Source organism: Heterocephalus glaber, unplaced genomic scaffold (genome assembly GCF_053883595.1).
Source record: "Heterocephalus glaber isolate CG9 unplaced genomic scaffold, H.glaber_assembly_v1.0 deba00001444, whole genome shotgun sequence".
Taxonomy (NCBI): Eukaryota; Metazoa; Chordata; class Mammalia; order Rodentia; family Bathyergidae; genus Heterocephalus; species Heterocephalus glaber.
The window spans coordinates 28,057,803-28,077,198 of NW_028258297.1; the positions used below are offsets into that span (position 1 = coordinate 28,057,803).

General features: G+C 35.1%; 1 protein-coding gene across 1 annotated transcript in view; it reads left to right on the plus strand.

Moving 5' to 3' along the window:
- Positions 1–19,396, plus strand: part of LOC101722069 (alpha-2-macroglobulin-like) — a 53,401-nt gene that overhangs the window by 14,801 nt on the left and 19,204 nt on the right. Inside the window, 9 exon segments of the mRNA XM_087214234.1 lie at positions 6,410–6,574; positions 7,784–7,855; positions 7,857–8,012; positions 8,228–8,291; positions 9,429–9,571; positions 10,484–10,633; positions 12,395–12,556; positions 13,954–14,035; positions 18,866–18,980. Coding sequence (XP_087070360.1) covers positions 6,410–6,574; positions 7,784–7,855; positions 7,857–8,012; positions 8,228–8,291; positions 9,429–9,571; positions 10,484–10,633; positions 12,395–12,556; positions 13,954–14,035; positions 18,866–18,980 — 1,109 coding nt within the window.

The window sequence follows — 19,396 nt, forward strand, 5'->3', positions numbered from 1 at the left end:
CAGGCAGTGGAACCACTGAGCTAAATCCCTAGCCCTTAATTTTTCTTGATGGTTTTCCTTCTTTCTCAGTGAGTTCATTAATGTTGTATAGGAATGATTTTGATTTTTTTGTTTGTTTGTTTGCTTTTTGGTACCGGAGATCGAACTCAGGACCTTGTGCTTGCAAGGCAGGCGCTGTGCTGCTGAGCTAAATCTCCAGCCCTGATTTTGATTTTTTTGTATGTTGACTTTGTATCTTGCTACACTAGTGAATTTGGTTATTAATTTTCAGAGTTTTTTTTGGAATTTTTTGGGTCTTCTGTGTAAAAAATCATGTTATCTACAAATAATGATAACTTTACTTCTTTCTTATGTTTCCTTCTTCCTTCTCTCCCTCTCTTTCTCTCTCTTTTTCTCCCTCTCTCTTTCTTTCCTTTCTCTCTCTTTCTCTTTCTTTCTCTCTTTCTTTCTCTCTTTCTCCCTCCCTCCCTCTCTCCCTCTCTCTTTCTTTCTTTCTTTCTTTCTTTCTTTCTTTCTTTCTTTCTTTCTTTCTTTCTTTCTTTCTTTCTTTCTTTCTTTCTTTCTTTCTTTCTTTCTTTCTTTCTTTCTTTCTTTCTTTCTTTCTTTCTTCTTCCTGATTACTCTGGCTAATGTTTTGAGTGCTATATTGAACAGGATAGGTGATAATGGAATCCTTGTCTTGTTCCTCATTTGATGGAGAAAGTTTTCAGTTTTTCCCCATTTAATGTATTGTTTGCAGTAGGTTTGTCATAAATGGCTTTTATCAGATTGAGAGAAAGTTCTTCTATGCCTATTTTCTTCAGAATTTTTATTATGAATGCATGTTTGCTTTTGTAAAAGGTTTTTCTGCATCAATTGAGATGATCATGTAAATTTTGTTATTCCTTCAGCTTATATGATTTATTGATTTGTATATGTTGAACCATCCTTGCATTCCTGGAATGAAGCTTTCTTGTGTTATGATGTATGATCTTTTTGATGACTTTTTGCTTTCTTTTTTTTTTCCCTTAAATTCTTTTATTGGTACATTTTAGGTATACAATACATTTATATTTATCATTGGGTACTTGTACCTGTACATGATGTATCTTGGTTCTTATTTTTTCCTCGTTCCCTGTCCTCCCTTCACTCCCTCCACCCTTTCCTATTTACAATGACTTTGTTTCCATTTTTTCCTTTTCTCATAATTTTTTCTTTCCCCTTCCCCTCCCACTTTCCCTATTCCTTTGGACCTTTTCTTCCTATTACTGTTTGCTTTCTGTTTGCCAGTATCTTTTGGGAATTTTTGTATCAATGCTCATTAGAAAGATTGGGTTGAAAGTGCTTTTTTTGGTAGGGTCCTTTTCTGGGTTTGGAAGCATGATAATGCTAGCTTTTAGGAAGGCCTTTGGGTGTACTCATTCAGTTTCAATTTCATTAAAGTATTTGAAGAGTATAGGTGTTACACTTTCCTTGAATTTCTTGCAGAATTTAACAGTGAATCCATTGGGTCCTGGGATTTTCTTAGTTTGTAGTTTTTAAAAAAAATGCTTCCAATTAATTGCTTATTATTGGGTCATTCTGCAAGTTCATATCTTCTTTGTTTAGTTCCTATAATTCTTATATTTCTAGAAGTCTATTTATTTCTTTTCTATTATGAGTTGTTTTGGAAAACAGGTTTTCAAAGTAGTTACTAATAATCCAAATTTTGGTAATATCCATTGTAAATTAGCCTTTTTCCTTTCCCACTGCACTGATGTAGATCTTTTGTTTCTCTTCTTCCTCTTCCTCTTCCTCTCCCTCTTCTTCTTCTTCCTCTTCCTTTTCCTCTTCTTCTTGGTAAAATTGGCTAAAGATTTGTCCATTTTTTCTTTCAAAGAACCAGCTCCTTGATTCATTCTTTTTATTGTTATTTAGTTTCAATTTCATTAACTTTTGCTTCAATCTTTATTATTTTGTTCCACATACTAGCTTTAGATTTGGATTGTTCTTGTTTGTGTAGGACCTTCAGGTGCATCATTAGGTTATTTGGGCTCATTCTGTTTCTGAATGCGAGTGTTCACAGCTATAAACTTCCCTATTAGGACTATGTCTGTTGTATCCCATAGATTCTGGTATGGTATACTGGAATTTCAGGTTCTTCTAGGAGCAAATTTCTTCTCTGCTTTCTTTTGTGACCCACTGATTATTCAACATGGTATTGTTTAATTTCCATGTATGAATAATTTCTATGGTTTCTTCTGCTATTGATTTGTAGTTTCAATGCACTATATTTTGACAATGTGCACAGGACAATGTCAATTCTTTTGCCTGTATTTAAGCATGCTTAATGAGCTAGTATGTCATCTATTTTAAGGAAAGTTCCATGTGTTTCTGAAATGAATGTGTATTCTGTTTTTGTTGGGTGGACCACTAAGTACATATCCATGAAGTCCATTTTTTCCAAAGATTTGGTTCTCATATTTCTTTGTTGATCTTTCATTCAGTTGATCTATCTATTTGTAACAGTGGGGTATTGAAATTTTCCACTGTAATTGTATTCTTTTTTTTTTTTTTGGTACCAGCGATTGAACTTGGGACCTTGCACTTGTGAGGCAGGCGGTAGAACCACTGAGCTAAATCCCTGGCTCGGCAATTGTATTCTTTATCTGACTTTTAATTTCCAATAGTATTTGTTTTATGAAGTTGAGTTTGCCAGTATTTGGTGCACATATATTTGTAAATGTTGTTGTTTCCTGTTGAATTGTTTCCTTAACTCACATGTAATGACCTTTCTTGCCTTTTGTGATCAATTTTGGCTTGAAGTCCACTTTGAAAATAGATTAGCTACTCCTGGCTGTTTTTGAGTTCTCATTGCATGGAATATTGTTTCTCATCCTGTGATTTTTAGTCTCTGAATTTCTTTTTGGACTCAATGAGTTTCTTGTATACAGAAACTCATTTTTGATCCATTTGTTTTTTATCCATTTTGCCAATCTTTGTCTTTTGATTTGAGAATTGAAATTTTTCATATTGTCATTTCTGAACACCATTTACTTATTCCTGTCATTTCATTATTTACCTGTTTCTCATTCTTTTCTTCCCCATTGCTTAACTTCTCACCCTGCCTGGTACATTCCTTTTATTAGACTTTTTGGCATTGTTAGCTTCATTTTGTCTTTCTTTTTCTTTTTTGGTACCGGGATCGAACTCAGGTCCTTGCGCTTGTGCAGCAGGCGGCAAAACCACTAAGCTAAATCCCTGGCCCTCATTTTGTCTTTCTAGTATATCCTTGAGAGCTTTTTGTAGTGCTGGTTTGGTGGTCATCACTTACTCCTCTGTAAGTCATACAGAACTAGTTATTGTAGTTATTCTCATCCAAATACCATGAAGGTTTTTTTTCATTAAGTTTATTGGTACATTTTACGTATACAATACAGTTACATTCATCATTGGGATCTTGTACCTTTACATGATGTATCTTGGTTCTTATGTTTTTCCCCTTCCCCTGCCCTCCCTTCACCCCCTCCACCCTTCCCTATTTACAAAGACTTTGTTTCCATTTTTATCCTTTTCTCATATTTTTCTTTTCCCTCCTTTCCTTTCCTCTACCCCTCCCACTTCTCCTACTCCTTTAGACCTTTCTTCCTATTACACAGTATCAATTATACATTTAAAAAATACAATATCAAGATTTAGAGGACATTACCACAGATTTTACAGAATTTAAAGGGATATAGAAAGCATATTACAAAAATCTTTTTTGAAATAAATTTGACAACTTCTATGAAGTACCTTGGAAGACAAATTAATGAAACTGACTCTGGAAGAAATATAAAAAACACCATGAAGTTTTATAGGAACTACTGCCCTTATAATCACCCTTATAATCACTTACATCTTCATTACTATTCTGTCTTGCAAAATTTAAGATGCTTGTTGTAAATGGAAATACCTTATTTCTCCATCATTTGAAAGATATTTTTGCAGGATATATCAGGCAGGGTTGGAAGTTGATTTCCTTTAGTGCTTAAAACACTTCACTCTATGCCCTGCTTGGCCTTTAAAGTTTGTGCTGTGAAGTCTGCTGTAATTCTACTGAGTTTACCTTTATAAGTGATTTATTGCTTTGCTCTAAGAGCTTCTAAGATTTTTGTCCTTCTTTTAGAATTCTGGAATTTTGACTATGATATGTCAAGGAATTTTTTTCTGACCATGGCTATTTGGGGTCCTATGTCAATCACTTATCTGTATGTCAAAATTTCTCCCCATAAAATTTGGAAAGATTTCTGTTATTATTTTTGTTAACAGGGATTTTTGTGACATTTGTGCTGTCTTCTGATTTTTCACTAATTCCATTCAATCTTAGATTAGTCCTTGTGTCATCCATCTAGCAGCTAGTGAGTCCATTTTCTGTGTTTTGTTTTTGTTTTTTTAAACATATCCCTGAATAATTTGCCTCTGACAGCAGCCTTATCTTGTAGTTCTGACACCCTGTTATCACACTGATTGCTTCTGCTGCCGATACTTTCAACAGAATTTTTAATCTCCCAAATTTCTGCTTGATGCCTTCTCATGGAGTCTAATTTCCTAAAGTGATCATTTATGTTTTGTATCACTTTGTTTAGGCCATCTAACTTTTTATTAGTGTCTTCTGTAAACTTATCATTTTGCTTATTCAGCCCTTTATCAGTTTAGTTATATATTTTTTTGAGCTCTCTGAGCATCTGTTTGTTTATCTCCTTTTTACAAAAATAATTTTGACTACTCAGCTCTATTGCTTTTCATTTCATCCCCATCCATGCCCCATGTATCAGCTTTGGGGAAGTTAGGAGTTTTTGGATGCATCTTGTGGCTTTCTCAAGTTTCTTTTTTTTTCCCTGTGGGTGTGCTGAGCTTTGTGGGTTGATTATAGTGGAAGACATTTTGCTAGTATGGAGAAGTCTTCAGTTAGTGTCTGCTTTACAGTGATGCACTCTGGGAATGCCTTACTATAGGCCTTTGCCCCTGTGCAAAGACCCAATCACCTCTATTAATTTGGGAGGGGAGGGTGCAGTGTAATTGGCTCAGCACCCAGTTCTCTGGGAATGGACCATGGTATTTTTAGTGACACAAAGACAATCCAGATATTGGCATAGGGAGAAAACCAATTAATAGCAAGTACTATACCACCCTGGCAAAAGCAAAATCAGTAACAATAGTAAAGTCAAAGACAAACTAAATATTGGTATACCGTAAGAACCAATAATGTACCACCCTTTATCACAGGAAAGAGTTCTATAATTATATCATAAACACAAAGACAAACCAGATATTGACATTCAGTAAAACTCTTCTAAATGCAACAAGTATACTTCTACTAACAAAAGAAAAGAATTCAGTGGTAATAGCATAGTTAATTAAATATATAAATATTAGTAAAACTTACTGATTATACTTGTAAAGATAGAGGGGGTGAGGAATTGGAAAATAAAAGAAGAAAAATTTGAAAAATTAAGCAGTGGGAGATGAGGAGGAAAGTGAGATAAGGACCCTATTATAGAATAAAAGGAAATTAGTAAAATTAGATAAAAATAATGGATGAGAGCTGACAAGAAAGGGAAGAAAAAGAGAAAACAGAGGGAAAGATAAAAGAAAAAAGAGAAAAAAGAAAAAATTAAAAGAAAAGAAGAACAGAAGTTGAAGTAAATCCTATACCCAAAAGAACCAGTGGGGGAAAAAGGGTGATATGTCCAAAGAAAAAACATTCTGTGGTTTTGAATGAATGGCTTCTTTCCAGGGTCTGCCATCTTGGAATTCCACAGATATGGGGGAAGGATAGTGAGTTATTGCCAAGACCTATTTTGTTTCCACACTGAAGTTTTTGTACCACTGTTGGACATTCCTGCCCTTCCTGTTGTACTTGGTTGGTCAGCTATGTCTGCCCTGTGGCTGTAACCACTCTAAGAAGTCAGTCTCTCTCTCTCTCTCTCTCTCTCTCTCTCTCTCTCTCTCTCTCTCTCTCTCTCTGTATATATGCAGAGAAATGCAAACAATAAGAAAATGTGACCATTTGATGTCATATGTCATAGTAGTTAATTATTAACAGATTCATCAAAGCCCATTGGAAAGCATTTCTGGTGAGTTTCTGGTCTGGCTCATAATTACAAAGAGAAGACTATCTCAGTTTTTGGTCCTACAATTCTGTAATTTGGAATATACCAAAATTATATATATATATATATTCAGTATAATTAGCATGTACTATTTCACTGTTCTGGAAAAAAATAGAGGACTAGAGAATTTTTATGGTGTACATTTGGGAGAGATAAAAGATCTCACCTGGATAAAAAAAAGCAGACTTCGGGTAATGATGGGAAGCTATTTGGCCTTTATGTAATGTCAGAAAAGTATTTTGCTCCTATAGTCCTATCAAATCTAATTCACAGCTTCTTGCATTGTTCTATTACAGGTACACCTTGAGGACAGAAAAGGAGTTCCTATTGCAAATGAACATGTCTTCCTCCAAGTGTATGCAAGAAACTCTTACACCACCAATGCTACCACTGATGAGCATGGCCTGGTAGAGTTCTCCATCAACACCACTGACATTAAGCTTTTCTCCTTCACTTTCAAAGTAAGTTTGGAAGTGAGAACACAAGGAGAAGTCTTGGTAACAGAGTTGCAGCTCAATAGTTCTTACCTCAAGAAAAAAGAGATTCATATTCCAATTTGCCTTAATTTGTAGTGAATTATGAGACACTCTTGATAAATAATTAAAGAGGAGAAAGAATAGAGAGCTAACTGCCATACATGAAAGATGTCCTTTTAAATATATTCCTGATTAATTATTCTCCTTTTATTTTGGTTATATTCTATATTTCTCAAGTCATTTTCAAACCAAAAAGAATAACTTTTGTTTTTTTTCCGTTAGGGATATAAGCATTCTCAAATTGCCCCAAATATTATGTTTATTTCCCAGGCAGAGACACTCATGGCATAATTGAATTGCTGGACACTGTGTTAGTCCTTGTTATTAAAAAGAATCATAACCCATCTACATCATTGATGGTAGAAAAATCCATAAAATATTGTAACACCTGTGAACATTACAATGGTGATATGAACAAAGTAGAGGGAAGGTTGAGAAGAAGGGCAGTCTTGTGATGCACAAAGAGGAGGATGAGGGGATGTGGTTTAGAGGTAGAGCATTTGTTTAGGATGTGCAAGACCCTGAGTTTAATCCTTAATACCGCAAACAAACAAACAAGCAAACAAAACCTCACAAAAACAAAATGGAAGATAAAACCTGAATTATTAAGGAACTAATACTATATGAGAGCAAAGTGTAATTGTCACACAAGTAAGTTCTGCAAGGCTGAAAGGTATAGAGCTTCAGAGGCGTTGTGAGGCCAGTTCATGATATCACAGTAGTGGCAATGTTCACCTATGCATTGGTTATGCATTTATACAACTTGAGGAAGCCTCACTATTTAGAGACATCTATTTACTGAAGATCAAGTTAGGTCCTTATCACAATTGTTCTCCTCAATGAGATTTCCTAGTTCCTCTGGATCTGTCCTATTTACATAATAGTTTATACAGAAGATATTCTTCACTTTTCTTTACATGTAGATATAAATGCTTTTCTAAAACTTCTGAAATTAAGGGGACTGAGCATAAGTTCATTTAATTAGCAGTAAGGGACAATTTTCTTCAGTTTTTATTAAGAAACCAAAAAATGTCCAACAATACAACCAGGTGGGGGAGTAAGCTTATGCACCTTAGAACAGGAGTTCCTTCTAGTAGGTAGTCTACAATGCAGTATTTATTTTTGTTTTTCCAGGTCTACTACAAGGAGCAGGGTCTTTGTTTTAAGGACTATTGCACTCAAGAAGAACTCAGAGAACTTGTTTATAGTGTGGATCAGGTTTTTCTCCTTCACCAAGAGCTTTGTCTACCTTGACCCTGTGCCTGGAGCCTTACACTGTGGCCAAATCCATACAGTTCATGCACATTACACTCTGAATGGACAGATCTTGGGGGAGCTGAGGAAGATGGTCTTCTATTGCCTGGTGAGTTCTGCCTCCAAGTTGAGAAATAGAGTGTAACCACGAGGCCCAAAATATTGAAATCCTTTGATTTCTTAACCATGTCTCTCTTGACCCTTTGACTTCTCACTGGGCTGGAGAATGTGGTCTGACCCTCTGAACCTCAACACTGAGTATATTACACGGGACTCAGATCTCAGAAGTGGGCAGGTATACTGACAAAATGCTTTTTAATTTAGATCATGGCCAAGGGCAGCATCATTCAAACTAGAACCCATGCTTTCCTCATAGAACCAGGAGAACGTGAGTGCTCTGAACCTATTAATATGTCTCTGGCTGCACCCTGTACACACTCAGCAAGGGATGCCCCACAATTGAGCAAAATAGGGATGGCACAATGCTGCCTGTGTGTCACCACGACACAGTGTCAACAGCCAGAACTCAAAGTTGTGCCTCCTACTGGGTATTCTCACTCACATCATTAACTCAGTTTGAGTGTGGTGAAGTCTGGCTCTCAAGGTGAACATTACCCAACACAAGTAAATATACATTTTTGGAGATGTAATCTAAAAATATAAAATACTCGTACATGTACCTTAAATGAGTAATCCATGTAGTCAGATCAGAAACTTCATCAAAAAAGGCAAAATTTATGTTGTTTCTTTATTCAGTAAGATCTAGATGTTGTCTGCTTTGGTCCTTTGGTCATTCTAGGTACAGCAGTGTTGGATGATTAAAAAAATGAGCAGAGGGCTGAGGGTGGAGCTCAATGCTTGCCTAGCTTGTACAAGACCCTGTGTTTGATCCCCAGCACTGAAAAAAGAAGGAAGGAATAAAGAGAAATAATAGAACCATTTGGGGACTTACTAATATCTTCGATTTGAGTAGTGATAAAGGAGATTTCTATAGTTGCTTAATTTTTCCTTACAAAATGTAAGTACTGTGGACATTTGGTTCAAACAAGATGCTTTAAAGAAAAAGTATGTCTATTTCTAAGCATCAACACTGCCCTGCAGTAACCTATACTTCGCAGTCCCATCACTGGGTCCCTCAGGGCTGGGCCATCATCTCCATGTCGTTCCTATTCCTTAAGTTACAAATGCAATGTCAGTTGAGGTGGTTTCAGTACTTGATACCACCTTAGTGTTCTGAGAGCTAACTGATGCTATTCAGCCTTGCCAGGGTATAAAAAACATCAGAGATTACTATATGATTATCCAGAAGGGAAAAATAAAGTGGACACGTTTTCCACAGCCAGGCTTTTTTGGAGGAAGATAACCTGCACTTTTTTTTCACACCCTCACCAGACCATTAACTTGCAGACCATTAAGCCCTGCATGTGCATAGGAATGTCTTCGTGTGAGGCTGTAGTTCAGCCATTCGGGTTTCCTCCCACCACCTGGGTCATGACTCTGTCTTGCCTTCCCTTCTGTCCTGCAGTGCAAGGCCACTTTAACCTGTCCATCCCTATGGAGCCATACATGGCTCCCGTCTCTCAAATGCTCATCTATGCCATTTTACCCAAAGGGGAAGTGATCGCAGATTCTACAAAATTTAAGATTGTGAATTGTCCTTTAAGCAAGGTTAGTAATTTATTTTCTAAAATACCAATGACAAAAATGAAAAGAACACAAACAGAAATTTAAGAAGGACATAAATTACTTTATAGATAAGGGACTGAGGTCTTAATAACTTAGTAACTTATTCAAAGCCATAGAAATTTTATGGCAGGATCAAGACTAAGAATCAGGTTTCCCAATTCTTTGTTCAACACACTTTTATCCCATCCTATTTCTTTATTATTTTTGCATGTGTATGATATATTTAAGATAAAATATATCAAGTTCTTAAGTGTACAATATAGCATTGTTAAATATGTGCTGTAAGGTAGATCTCTAGGACTTATTCATCTTGTGTAATTGCAACTTTGTATCCTGTCCCTAATGTCCTCCTTTCTCCCCTTTCCCTAAACTCAAACAATTACAATGCTACTCTCTTCCCATTGGCCTACTTGAATCACACTCTGCTGTGTGTTCTAAACTCAACCCGGGCTAGAGCCATCCATCCCACTCACTTGAAATGAAATGGGGAATTTGGTTAAAGATGGTAGATAGATAGATACATAGATAGATACATAGATAGATAGACAGACAAATATCCACAATTAGAATCACTGACATTTCACTTGGAAAAATACAACAAATATATAAATTGTCCTTAAAATTAATGAACAAGAATATCTATCAGTCCCATTGTTCGTTTGTGGCTTTAGAATATGACATCCCAAGTGCTGATTGTTCAAGTAAACCTGGGTAAAGGAATGGAAGCGAAGATCCTCAGGATGAACTCTCTGTAAATCCTAATTTACCAATACGAATAGATCTTTCTTAGCAAAACGACTGCGTGTGGAATACGCAAAGGACTGAAAACCTTGGTGGGCTTTAGGCCTGCAATATCAAGTAGTTCACAAAGCTTCTGATTTTTCTTTCTCACAGGTGGGTTTGAGCTTCAGCTCAGCACAAACTCTCCCGGCTTCACAAGCCCACCTCCAAGTCACAGCTGCGCCTCAGTCGCTCTGCGCCCTGCGGGCCGTGGACCAAAGCGTGCTGCTCCTGAGGCCCGAGGCCGAGCTCTCCGCGTCCTCGGTGAGTTCCCCTCTGCGTTGGGTGGGGATCAGAAAGGACCTCGGAAGGGGCTCAGCGCAAGGCGTAACCCCTGTTCGGAAAAGGGAGTGATAATCCAAGCTGCTGTGTATTAGTTTGGAGATTAATAATTGTCAAATTTCTTAAACGTATTATTATCATTTTTAATGCTCATGGCATTACAAAGAGATAGTTTCATTATCAGATATAAAAGTGTAGTTTGGAAGAACTTATCAGTGAATTGTGCTCATGGTGAAACAGAAGTTAAAGCAAGGAGTAAATTTCAAAGCTTGTATCTGATTTCAAATATTGTTCACTTGTCTACAATTTATTTTTAAAAATTTTATTTTATTGGTGTATATAATTTATTATACCACGTCTTACCCCTATTTTTCTTTGTTTTTCTATTTTCTGGAAGATTTCCTCAACATTTACATTTTAATATTCCTAGAGATTTTGTTTTAAATTAGCTTACTCTCATTCCTAATTTTGGAAGCTATTGTTTCCTGATTATTTTTATGTCTTGTTGTAGTTTCATGGTTGTAGTATTTTCTATGCATAGGAGAATTTTATAGGATATTATGTTGTGATTTGGTTTTTTCTTTTGGAGTTTTCTTTTGCTCTCTGATTTGCTGGTATTTCCTAATTTTCCTCTGTTTTCTTGTTTTGGTCTCTGTTATTCATGTTGGAAATTGACTGATGATCCTTAGCTGTTTATTCATAGTTTAGACTGAAGCAGTAAAAGTTGGTCATTAATCTTATGGTCTGGATTTGGGAGTAATGCTTGTCACACTATGGGCTGTATTGTTGATTTGTAAAGTGGCCAGCAAGAACTTTGAAAGGGAGCATGCACAATGCTAAAGGTGTCTGTGAGATGTGTTTTCCCCTGGGCCTGTCCATTCCATCCCAAGAACTGTGTCCATTCCTGAGACAGAACTGAGCTGTGACCATTCCTGAGACACAGCTGGATAGCCCTCTCCAGTGAAGCAAACCCATCTCTCTTTCCTTTGGCTTCCTTCACACCATGTTCACCCATCTTTTTCCTTCTAAGGGACCCCATGCTTTCAAATCCTGAAGCTTTAAGAAGCTTTTTGGCAAACGTACTTGTACCTCAGCAGTATCTCATGCAGTTACATTACTCTTCCATTTGGCCAAATCATTTGCAATTCTTCTATCTGCTTTCCCATTTTAGGAATTGTATTTGGAGAATTAAATGTATCCTAATTTTATTAAAGATGGAGATTTTTTTTCTTTTTTGGGAGGGTGGATATTTAAAAAAAAGAAGAAGCAGAGAATTCTTTATTTAGACCTCTCCCAGTTATTTATATTTTGGCTAATCCAGATGTCATGGAGTTTTAAAAAAACATTTCAATAGTCAACTAAAAAGTGTAATCTTGATATTTTATGTTTATTTGTTGGCTGATATATTGTAAAATATTATCTAATATAGATGTAATATATTTTACCTTAATAGTATTATAAATATTATCTTTCTCAAATGTAAGGTTCAGAATTTTAAATTTCTCTTTATGTTGCTGTGATTCTTGGATATTTGGAAAATTTTTAGTCTTTTCTTGAACGTGATAATCACCTTTAGGCTAAAACACCCTTCAAAACAAAATATCTAGAAAATTTCTAATAGATCACAAACACACTTAAGGAATGACTTATAGCAATCATATATATATTTTTTTTCTGGTTAGGGGCATCATCCAGGAAAGAGCAAGAAAGAGATTTCATCATTTGTTTTCTTGTCTTTTATAGATATATAACCTGCTAAGTATGATGGACAATGACTTCATTCCATGTTTAAATCATGTGGCAAATGACCCAGAAAACTGTCAGAATGATGAACATGGAAATTTTGATAAAATCTCATATTCACAATTATGCAAATTTGCCAAGGATGCTTTCGGTTACATAGAGGTAAAGTCCATATTGTTAATTAGTACTCTGCCCTGTGGGTAATTTTAAGATTCACAAAATAGGATATTGGTAATGAATCTCAGAGTCGAGCTGCTGATGTGGCTCAGTGGTAGAGTGCTGACCCCTCAAGAGCAAAATCTTGGGTCTTCCGTTGAGAAGGTTCTATTCTACTTCTAGTCTTCTGATAGCTTTTACCATGAACAGCTGTAGAATTTAGTCCAATACTTTTTCTCCCACTACTGACAGGATCATATGGCTTTTTCCTTTCCTCTGTTAAAATGATGACTTTTGGGGGTGGATCTTCCAATGCTGAACCAACACTGCCATCCCTATAATAAAACCACTTTCTACATACTGCCAGATCTGACTTCTAATAGTTTGTTTTGTTAAACAAATTTCTATCTATGTTCAGACTTTTTTCTCCTATTATCTTTATCCAGTTTTAGGATTAGCACAATGTTGATTTCCTAAAATGAGGGGAGAAGTGTTTCTTCTTTTTTATGCTTTAAATGTTTGATATAATTTATCAGTTAAAATGTTTATGACCCTGTTGTTGTCATATAGGTATGTTTTCAAGCTAGGAATATACTTTCTTTAGTAGGTGCTATTCAAATTTTATATTTCCTCCAGAGTTAGTTTCATTAATTTGTCTTCCAAGGTACTTCTTAGAGGTTGTCAAATTTATTTCAAAAAAGATTATTGTAATATGCTTTCTATATCCTTTTAAATTCTGTAAAATCTGATGTCTCCTAGATCTTGATATTGTAATTTTAAAAATGTAGAATTGATATTGTGTAATAGGAAGAAAAGGTCTAAAGAATGAGGGGAAGTGGGAGGGGTAGGGGAAAGAAGGGAAAAGAAAAAATATGAGTAAAGGAAAAAAATGGAAACAAAGTCTTTGCAAATAGGGAAGGGTGGAGGGGGTGCAGGGAGGGCTGGGGAATGGGGAAAAAATAAGAAACAAGATACTCATGTAATGGTACAAGATCCCAATGATGAATGTAACTGTATCTTATACCTAAAATGTACCAATAAACTTAATGGGGAAAAACCCCCTTGGGTCTGATTTCCAGTACCACATGGAAAAAAAATCTTAGAAATTGCCCAACTTAGGCTTTTTTTTTCTGCTAAGGAAACCAAGACATAGTTCTTCGTGGCAGAGCCCAGGGCAGGCCAAACATTTGACCATGAATCCTGTGCTCTTTTCAACATACTCTGGCTCTACAATGCTGAACTTTATATTATAGTACTCAGCTTTGCTGTGCTAGAGCATGAGGAACACAATTCGAGGAGATATTCTTTATGGTTATGTAAAATTATGTCATGGCTGGATATTGTAATATTTTTACATAATTTAAAAATATTTATGTTTCATTGGATAATCATTGTTTTTCCAGAGCATGGGCTTAAACACATTCACCAACTTAAAGATCAGAAACCCTAGATTATGTCTTGACAACACATTATCCCCGATAGCAGGTAAAATAACAAATCAGCTTGTTCTGAAAGAATGGAAAATGAATTATTTAGCAAAGATGATGACAATAAAATGATAGATACATATATATGATATAGATATAGATATATAGATATATAATGACATATATGATAGATATATCATTCATATCAATGGAAAACAAGTCAAGATTACATGGGCAAATTGACAAATTAATCACCCAAAGTTATGTGGACAATAAGAGTCAAGGACAAGACTGGGACCATTTCTTTTGATAGGTTAGACACTGCATTGCCATCCAACAAGCAAAAACAAGGCAATAAGATAATATATACTAATTACTAAAGCAGGTATATAGAACATACAAGAAAAGCAAATAACTCTGTGAAGCATCAAAAAACATTCTCAGGTGTAGCATATAGATTGAAGAGAAGTTTTGCAAGTGTATGGGAGGTAGAAAGTGGTGAATAAAATCATTTGAAGCAAAGGAAAAGATATCAAAAGAAATGTCAAATTGCACTACAAAGTGAATATAGTCACTCTATTTCCTAATTCTGTTTGCAATGTTTTGAGACTTTCAGTCTTGGTCCAGGGTATTTACTCTGAGGGTGTATGGTCAAAAATTTCCCCTCTGATTCTACTCATTCTTTCCAACATTCTCTAAAATATTATCTCTCAATTGATTATCTTCATAAACATAGTGAAAATTAAAGGAAAGATTTATTAAGATCCAAACCTCATGATGTGTGGCATGAAAGAAGTCAATTCTCTTCAAGAATCAATTTTATTGATAAAGTGGGACAGTCAAAATAATTGATTATTAAATTTCCTTCTTATATAATAATGTGATGCAAGATACTCATATGGTATGTAATGTGATTGTAAGATATTCCCTGGATAATGACTACTGAAAGAATTGTTCCCTAACATCTTTGATATCTGAGCAACATTACAAGTCTAGTCTATAAACTCATTGCACATCCACCTCATTTTCAAAGCAGTATTTCCAAACTATAATCTTATAAAATTCATTATTAATAGAAGATGATGCAGGTTTTGGACATATGATTCTTAAAATCATTGATCACAAGGATAGACACATAGGTGGGTTCCAAGATAAAAAATAAAGGAAAAAGTAATAGGACTTAAATTTAGAGTGAACTATATTCAATCCAGGAAATTGGATATTCAATTTACCAGAATCAATTCAATATACACATTTTATTGCTGTTTAACAAAAGTAAGTTCAAGGGACTATTATTTCTTCAACATACTTTTTTGGCCCCTTTGTCAAAGGTCATGTAGCTGAATGTGCCAGGAATTGTTTGTGCATTTCCTATTCTGTTCTATTGATCCACATGTCTGTTTTTTCCCCCCAGTATCATGCTGTTTTAATCATTGTGGCTTTGTAGTATAACTTGAAGTCTGGGATTGTGATTCCTCCTGCCTTGCTCTTGTTGCCCAGGATTGCTTTTGTTCTTTCTGGGTCTCTTCTGGTTCCATTTGAATTTTACGATTGTTTTCTGTAGTTCTGTGAAGAATGCTATGGTTATTTTGAATGGGATTGTGTGAAATCTGTATATTAGTTTTGGAAGTATGGCCATTTTGGCTATATTGGTTCTGCCTATCTAGGAACAGGGGGTAGCTTCCCATTTTCTGATGTCCTCTTTGATCTCCTTTTCCAGGGTACTATAGTTTTTACTGTAGCGGTCTTTACATCCTTGGTTAGGTTAATTCTGAAGTATTTAATTTTTCTTGATGCTATTACAAATGGTATTGATATCCTAATTTCTTTCTAAGTGACTTAATTATTAGTGTACAGGGACACTACTAATTTTTGTGTGTTGACTTTGTATCCTGTTATACTACTGAATTTTATAATTTATTAATTATAGGAGTCATTTTATGGAGTTTTTGGGGTCTTCTATGCAGAGGATCATATGATTTGCAAATAATGATAATTTGACTTCTTTCTTTCTTATACTTATACCTTTTATTTCTTTATCTTGACTGATTGCTCTAGTTAATGTTTTTAGAACTACATTGTACAAGTGTGGTTATAGTGGACATCTTTGTTTTGTTCCTGATTTCGAGGGGAAAGCTTTCAACTTTTCTCCATTTAATATTATGTTGGCCATTAGTTTGTTGTACATAGCTTTTATCAGGTTGAGATGAAAGCTGTTTTTATACCTATTTTCTTCAGGGTTTTTAACATGAATGTGTGTTTGATATTTTCAAAGGCTTTTCTGCATCTATTGAGATGATCATGTGATTTCTGTCCTTGTTTTTGTTCATGTCATGAATTACATTTATTGATTTGCATATGTTGAACCATCCCTGCATCCCCTGGATTGAATCCTACTTGGTCATGATGTATGATCTTTTTGATGATTTGTTGCATTCTGTTTTCCATTATTTTGTTGAGATTTTCACGTCTTTGTTCATTAAAGAGATTGGCTTGTAGTTCTTGTTTTTGGTTGAGTCCTTTTCTGGTTTTGGAATCAGGGTAATGCTAGCTTTTAGGAATAACTTTGGGAGTAGTTCTTCCCTTTCAATTTCATGAAAGTGTTTGAGGAATATTGGCATTAGATCTTCCCTAATGTTCTTGTAGAATTCAGCAGTGAATCCACTGGGTCCTGGGCTTTTCTTAGTTGGTAATTTTTAATTGGTAATTAATTCTTCAATCATTGCTTGTTATTGGATTATTCAGGATTTTTGTACATTCTTGGTTCAGTTTTGGTAATTCATATGTATTTATGAATCTATCAATTTATTCAGAATTCTATTTATTGGAGAACAGGTTCTCAAAATAGTTACTAATAATCTTCTGGATTTCAGCAGAATCAGTTGTGATCTTGTTGTTATAATTTATCATTGTATTGACCCGGATCCTTTCTTTTCTTTTCTTGATGAGCTTGGCCAGGGCTATGTCTGTTTAGTTTATTCTTTCAATGAATCAACTCTTCGATTAATTCTTTGTATTTTTTAGTCTCAGTTGCATTAATTTCTGCTCTGATCTTTATAATTTTCTTCATTGTATTAGCTTTGAATTTGGATTTTTCTTATTTATGTGGGACCATGAGGAGTATCATTAGATTATTTCTTTTGACTTTCTTTGCTTTTCTGAATATGAATGTTCATAGTTATAAACTTCCCTATGAGGATTGCTTTCATTGTGTTCCATAGGTTTTGGTATGTCATACTAGCATTATCATTTGATTCTAGGAACTGTCTAATTTCTTCTGTGACCCACTGATTATTCAAGAGGGTACTGTTTGATTTTCATTTTTTTGCTTAATTTCTGTATTTTCTTTTGCCATTGACTGCTAGTCTTTTTTGTTTTATGACCTGATAATATATATGGGATAGTTATGATTCTTTTTCATTTACTTCAGCATGCTTTATGGGCTAGCATGTGATCTATTTTGGAGAAAGTCCCATATGCTGCTGAGAAGAATGAGTATTCTGTGGTTTTTGGGTGGAATACTCTGTAGATATCTTTTAAGTTCATTTTTTTAAAGATTTGGGTCAACTCTCATATTTCTTGGTTTTTTATTCAGTTATCTATTTGTGACTGTGGGGTATTGAGGTCTCTCAATGTAATTGTAATTGTGTTGATGATTATGTCCAGTAGTATTTGAGTGCACTGGTATTTGATGCATTTTGTTTATAATTGTTATCTGTTCTTGTTGAATTGTCCCCTTAACCTGTATGTAGTGCCCTTCTTTGCCTCTTCTGATCAGTTTTGGATTGAAGTCCACTTTGTTTGAAATTGGGATAGCTACTCCTGCTTTTTTCTGTGTTTCCATTTCATGGAATATTTTAAAGATTTCCTAGAAGAGTTGGCAGCCTTAGGCACTACACCCCCTCTAACTAATGAATAAATTGGCTTGGCATTGCTTAGATGTTTAAGCTACTGAGTGGAGAAGTGAGACACTAGAAAACATTGAGTATGGAAGTCAAATAGAAAGTGAGAGAGCAAGTTAAAACCTTGGTGCCCATCATAGAGAAGGAACTGGAGAAGTGAAACTGTATAAATGCAGAAACTTCCAAATGAACAATAGGGGGAAATAATCTCTGGAAGGAGCTTCTTCATTGCATCTACTCATCACAAATTATTTCTGAAAATAAGTCAATCCATGAAGGCAATACCTTAATTCCTAATCTGTGTATGAAAATATTTTAAGAAAATGCAGATCGCAGAACTTCTGTTATTGGTCCTGATTTTCATTGCCTGCCAGTAGAAACCCAAGCCAATATTATGATTTTTGCTTATAGGTTCTTTTGCTTCACCAAAGAAAGATACTTGTTAGGGATTTTATGCATGGTGTGTGGCTTTTTGGTTCACAGTTTATAGTTTTCCCTTTTACTAACTGTACAAATAACTTAAAAGACCAGGCTTGATACAATATGTCTATAGAAAGAAAAATATTAGAAGACCTTCTCAACTGATAATGTTGACATTGTCTGGCTCTGGTCATTAGATACTCAAACTATTTACACTACAGACACATGGTGTTCTTGAAATGTGGTGTTATGATTTTTCCTTCCCTTTGAGATGAAAGCCCTACTTTCTTTTTAGAAGTGCCCCCTGTCTTCCCTACCCAGGGAAATAGACTTACTTCATTTTTCTTTCCAGCTCCACCTACACCAGGATCTGCTTTCTCAAGGATTTTACAGTTTCTGCTTTTGACAAAGATTTTATTCACCCAAAAAATGAATAGCTAATCACATAGTTTCCCATGCAGTTATCTTAATATTTTAATGTCAGCAAGTAAAGACATATGTATACTATGTGATATGCAAATAGTTTCAAATAAATATTTTCTTTTCTTTCATTGTAAAATTCATAGTGCCTGTTATGTTATCCCACAATGAGATTCTTGTGGAAGGATCTGAAAAGCCATTCACCAAGAGTGTGAGAAACTACTTTCCTGAAACATGGATCTGGGACTTGATAGTGGTGAAGTAAGTAACTGCCATTTGCATGATCTGCTTTGGGTATGAAAACATTATTTCATTACTTTCAGCTATTTTTCCAATTAATTTATCTCCATGAAAGGAAAGAAAGGGCACTTTACAAAACTGTGGTCCAATTAAGTCAAATCACTAATTATAAATATTTGTATTCTTGTCAATCCCAGAGAGTGAATGTGATAACTATAATAGAATTATAATTGAGCAGAAAATCAGAGGCAACCCTACATAGTGTAAACCATTTGGAGAATTGTAATTTATAAGATTGCCAGATAGTATTTAAGAGAGAAGAGTTCAATGACAATTTCAGATCCCTATTCAGATTTCTAGTGGTAGCAGAGTTCAAGGTGGTGTAAGAAGTATGACCATCATAGCCGGAAAAATAGAACTACTGAGAGGCCTTTATT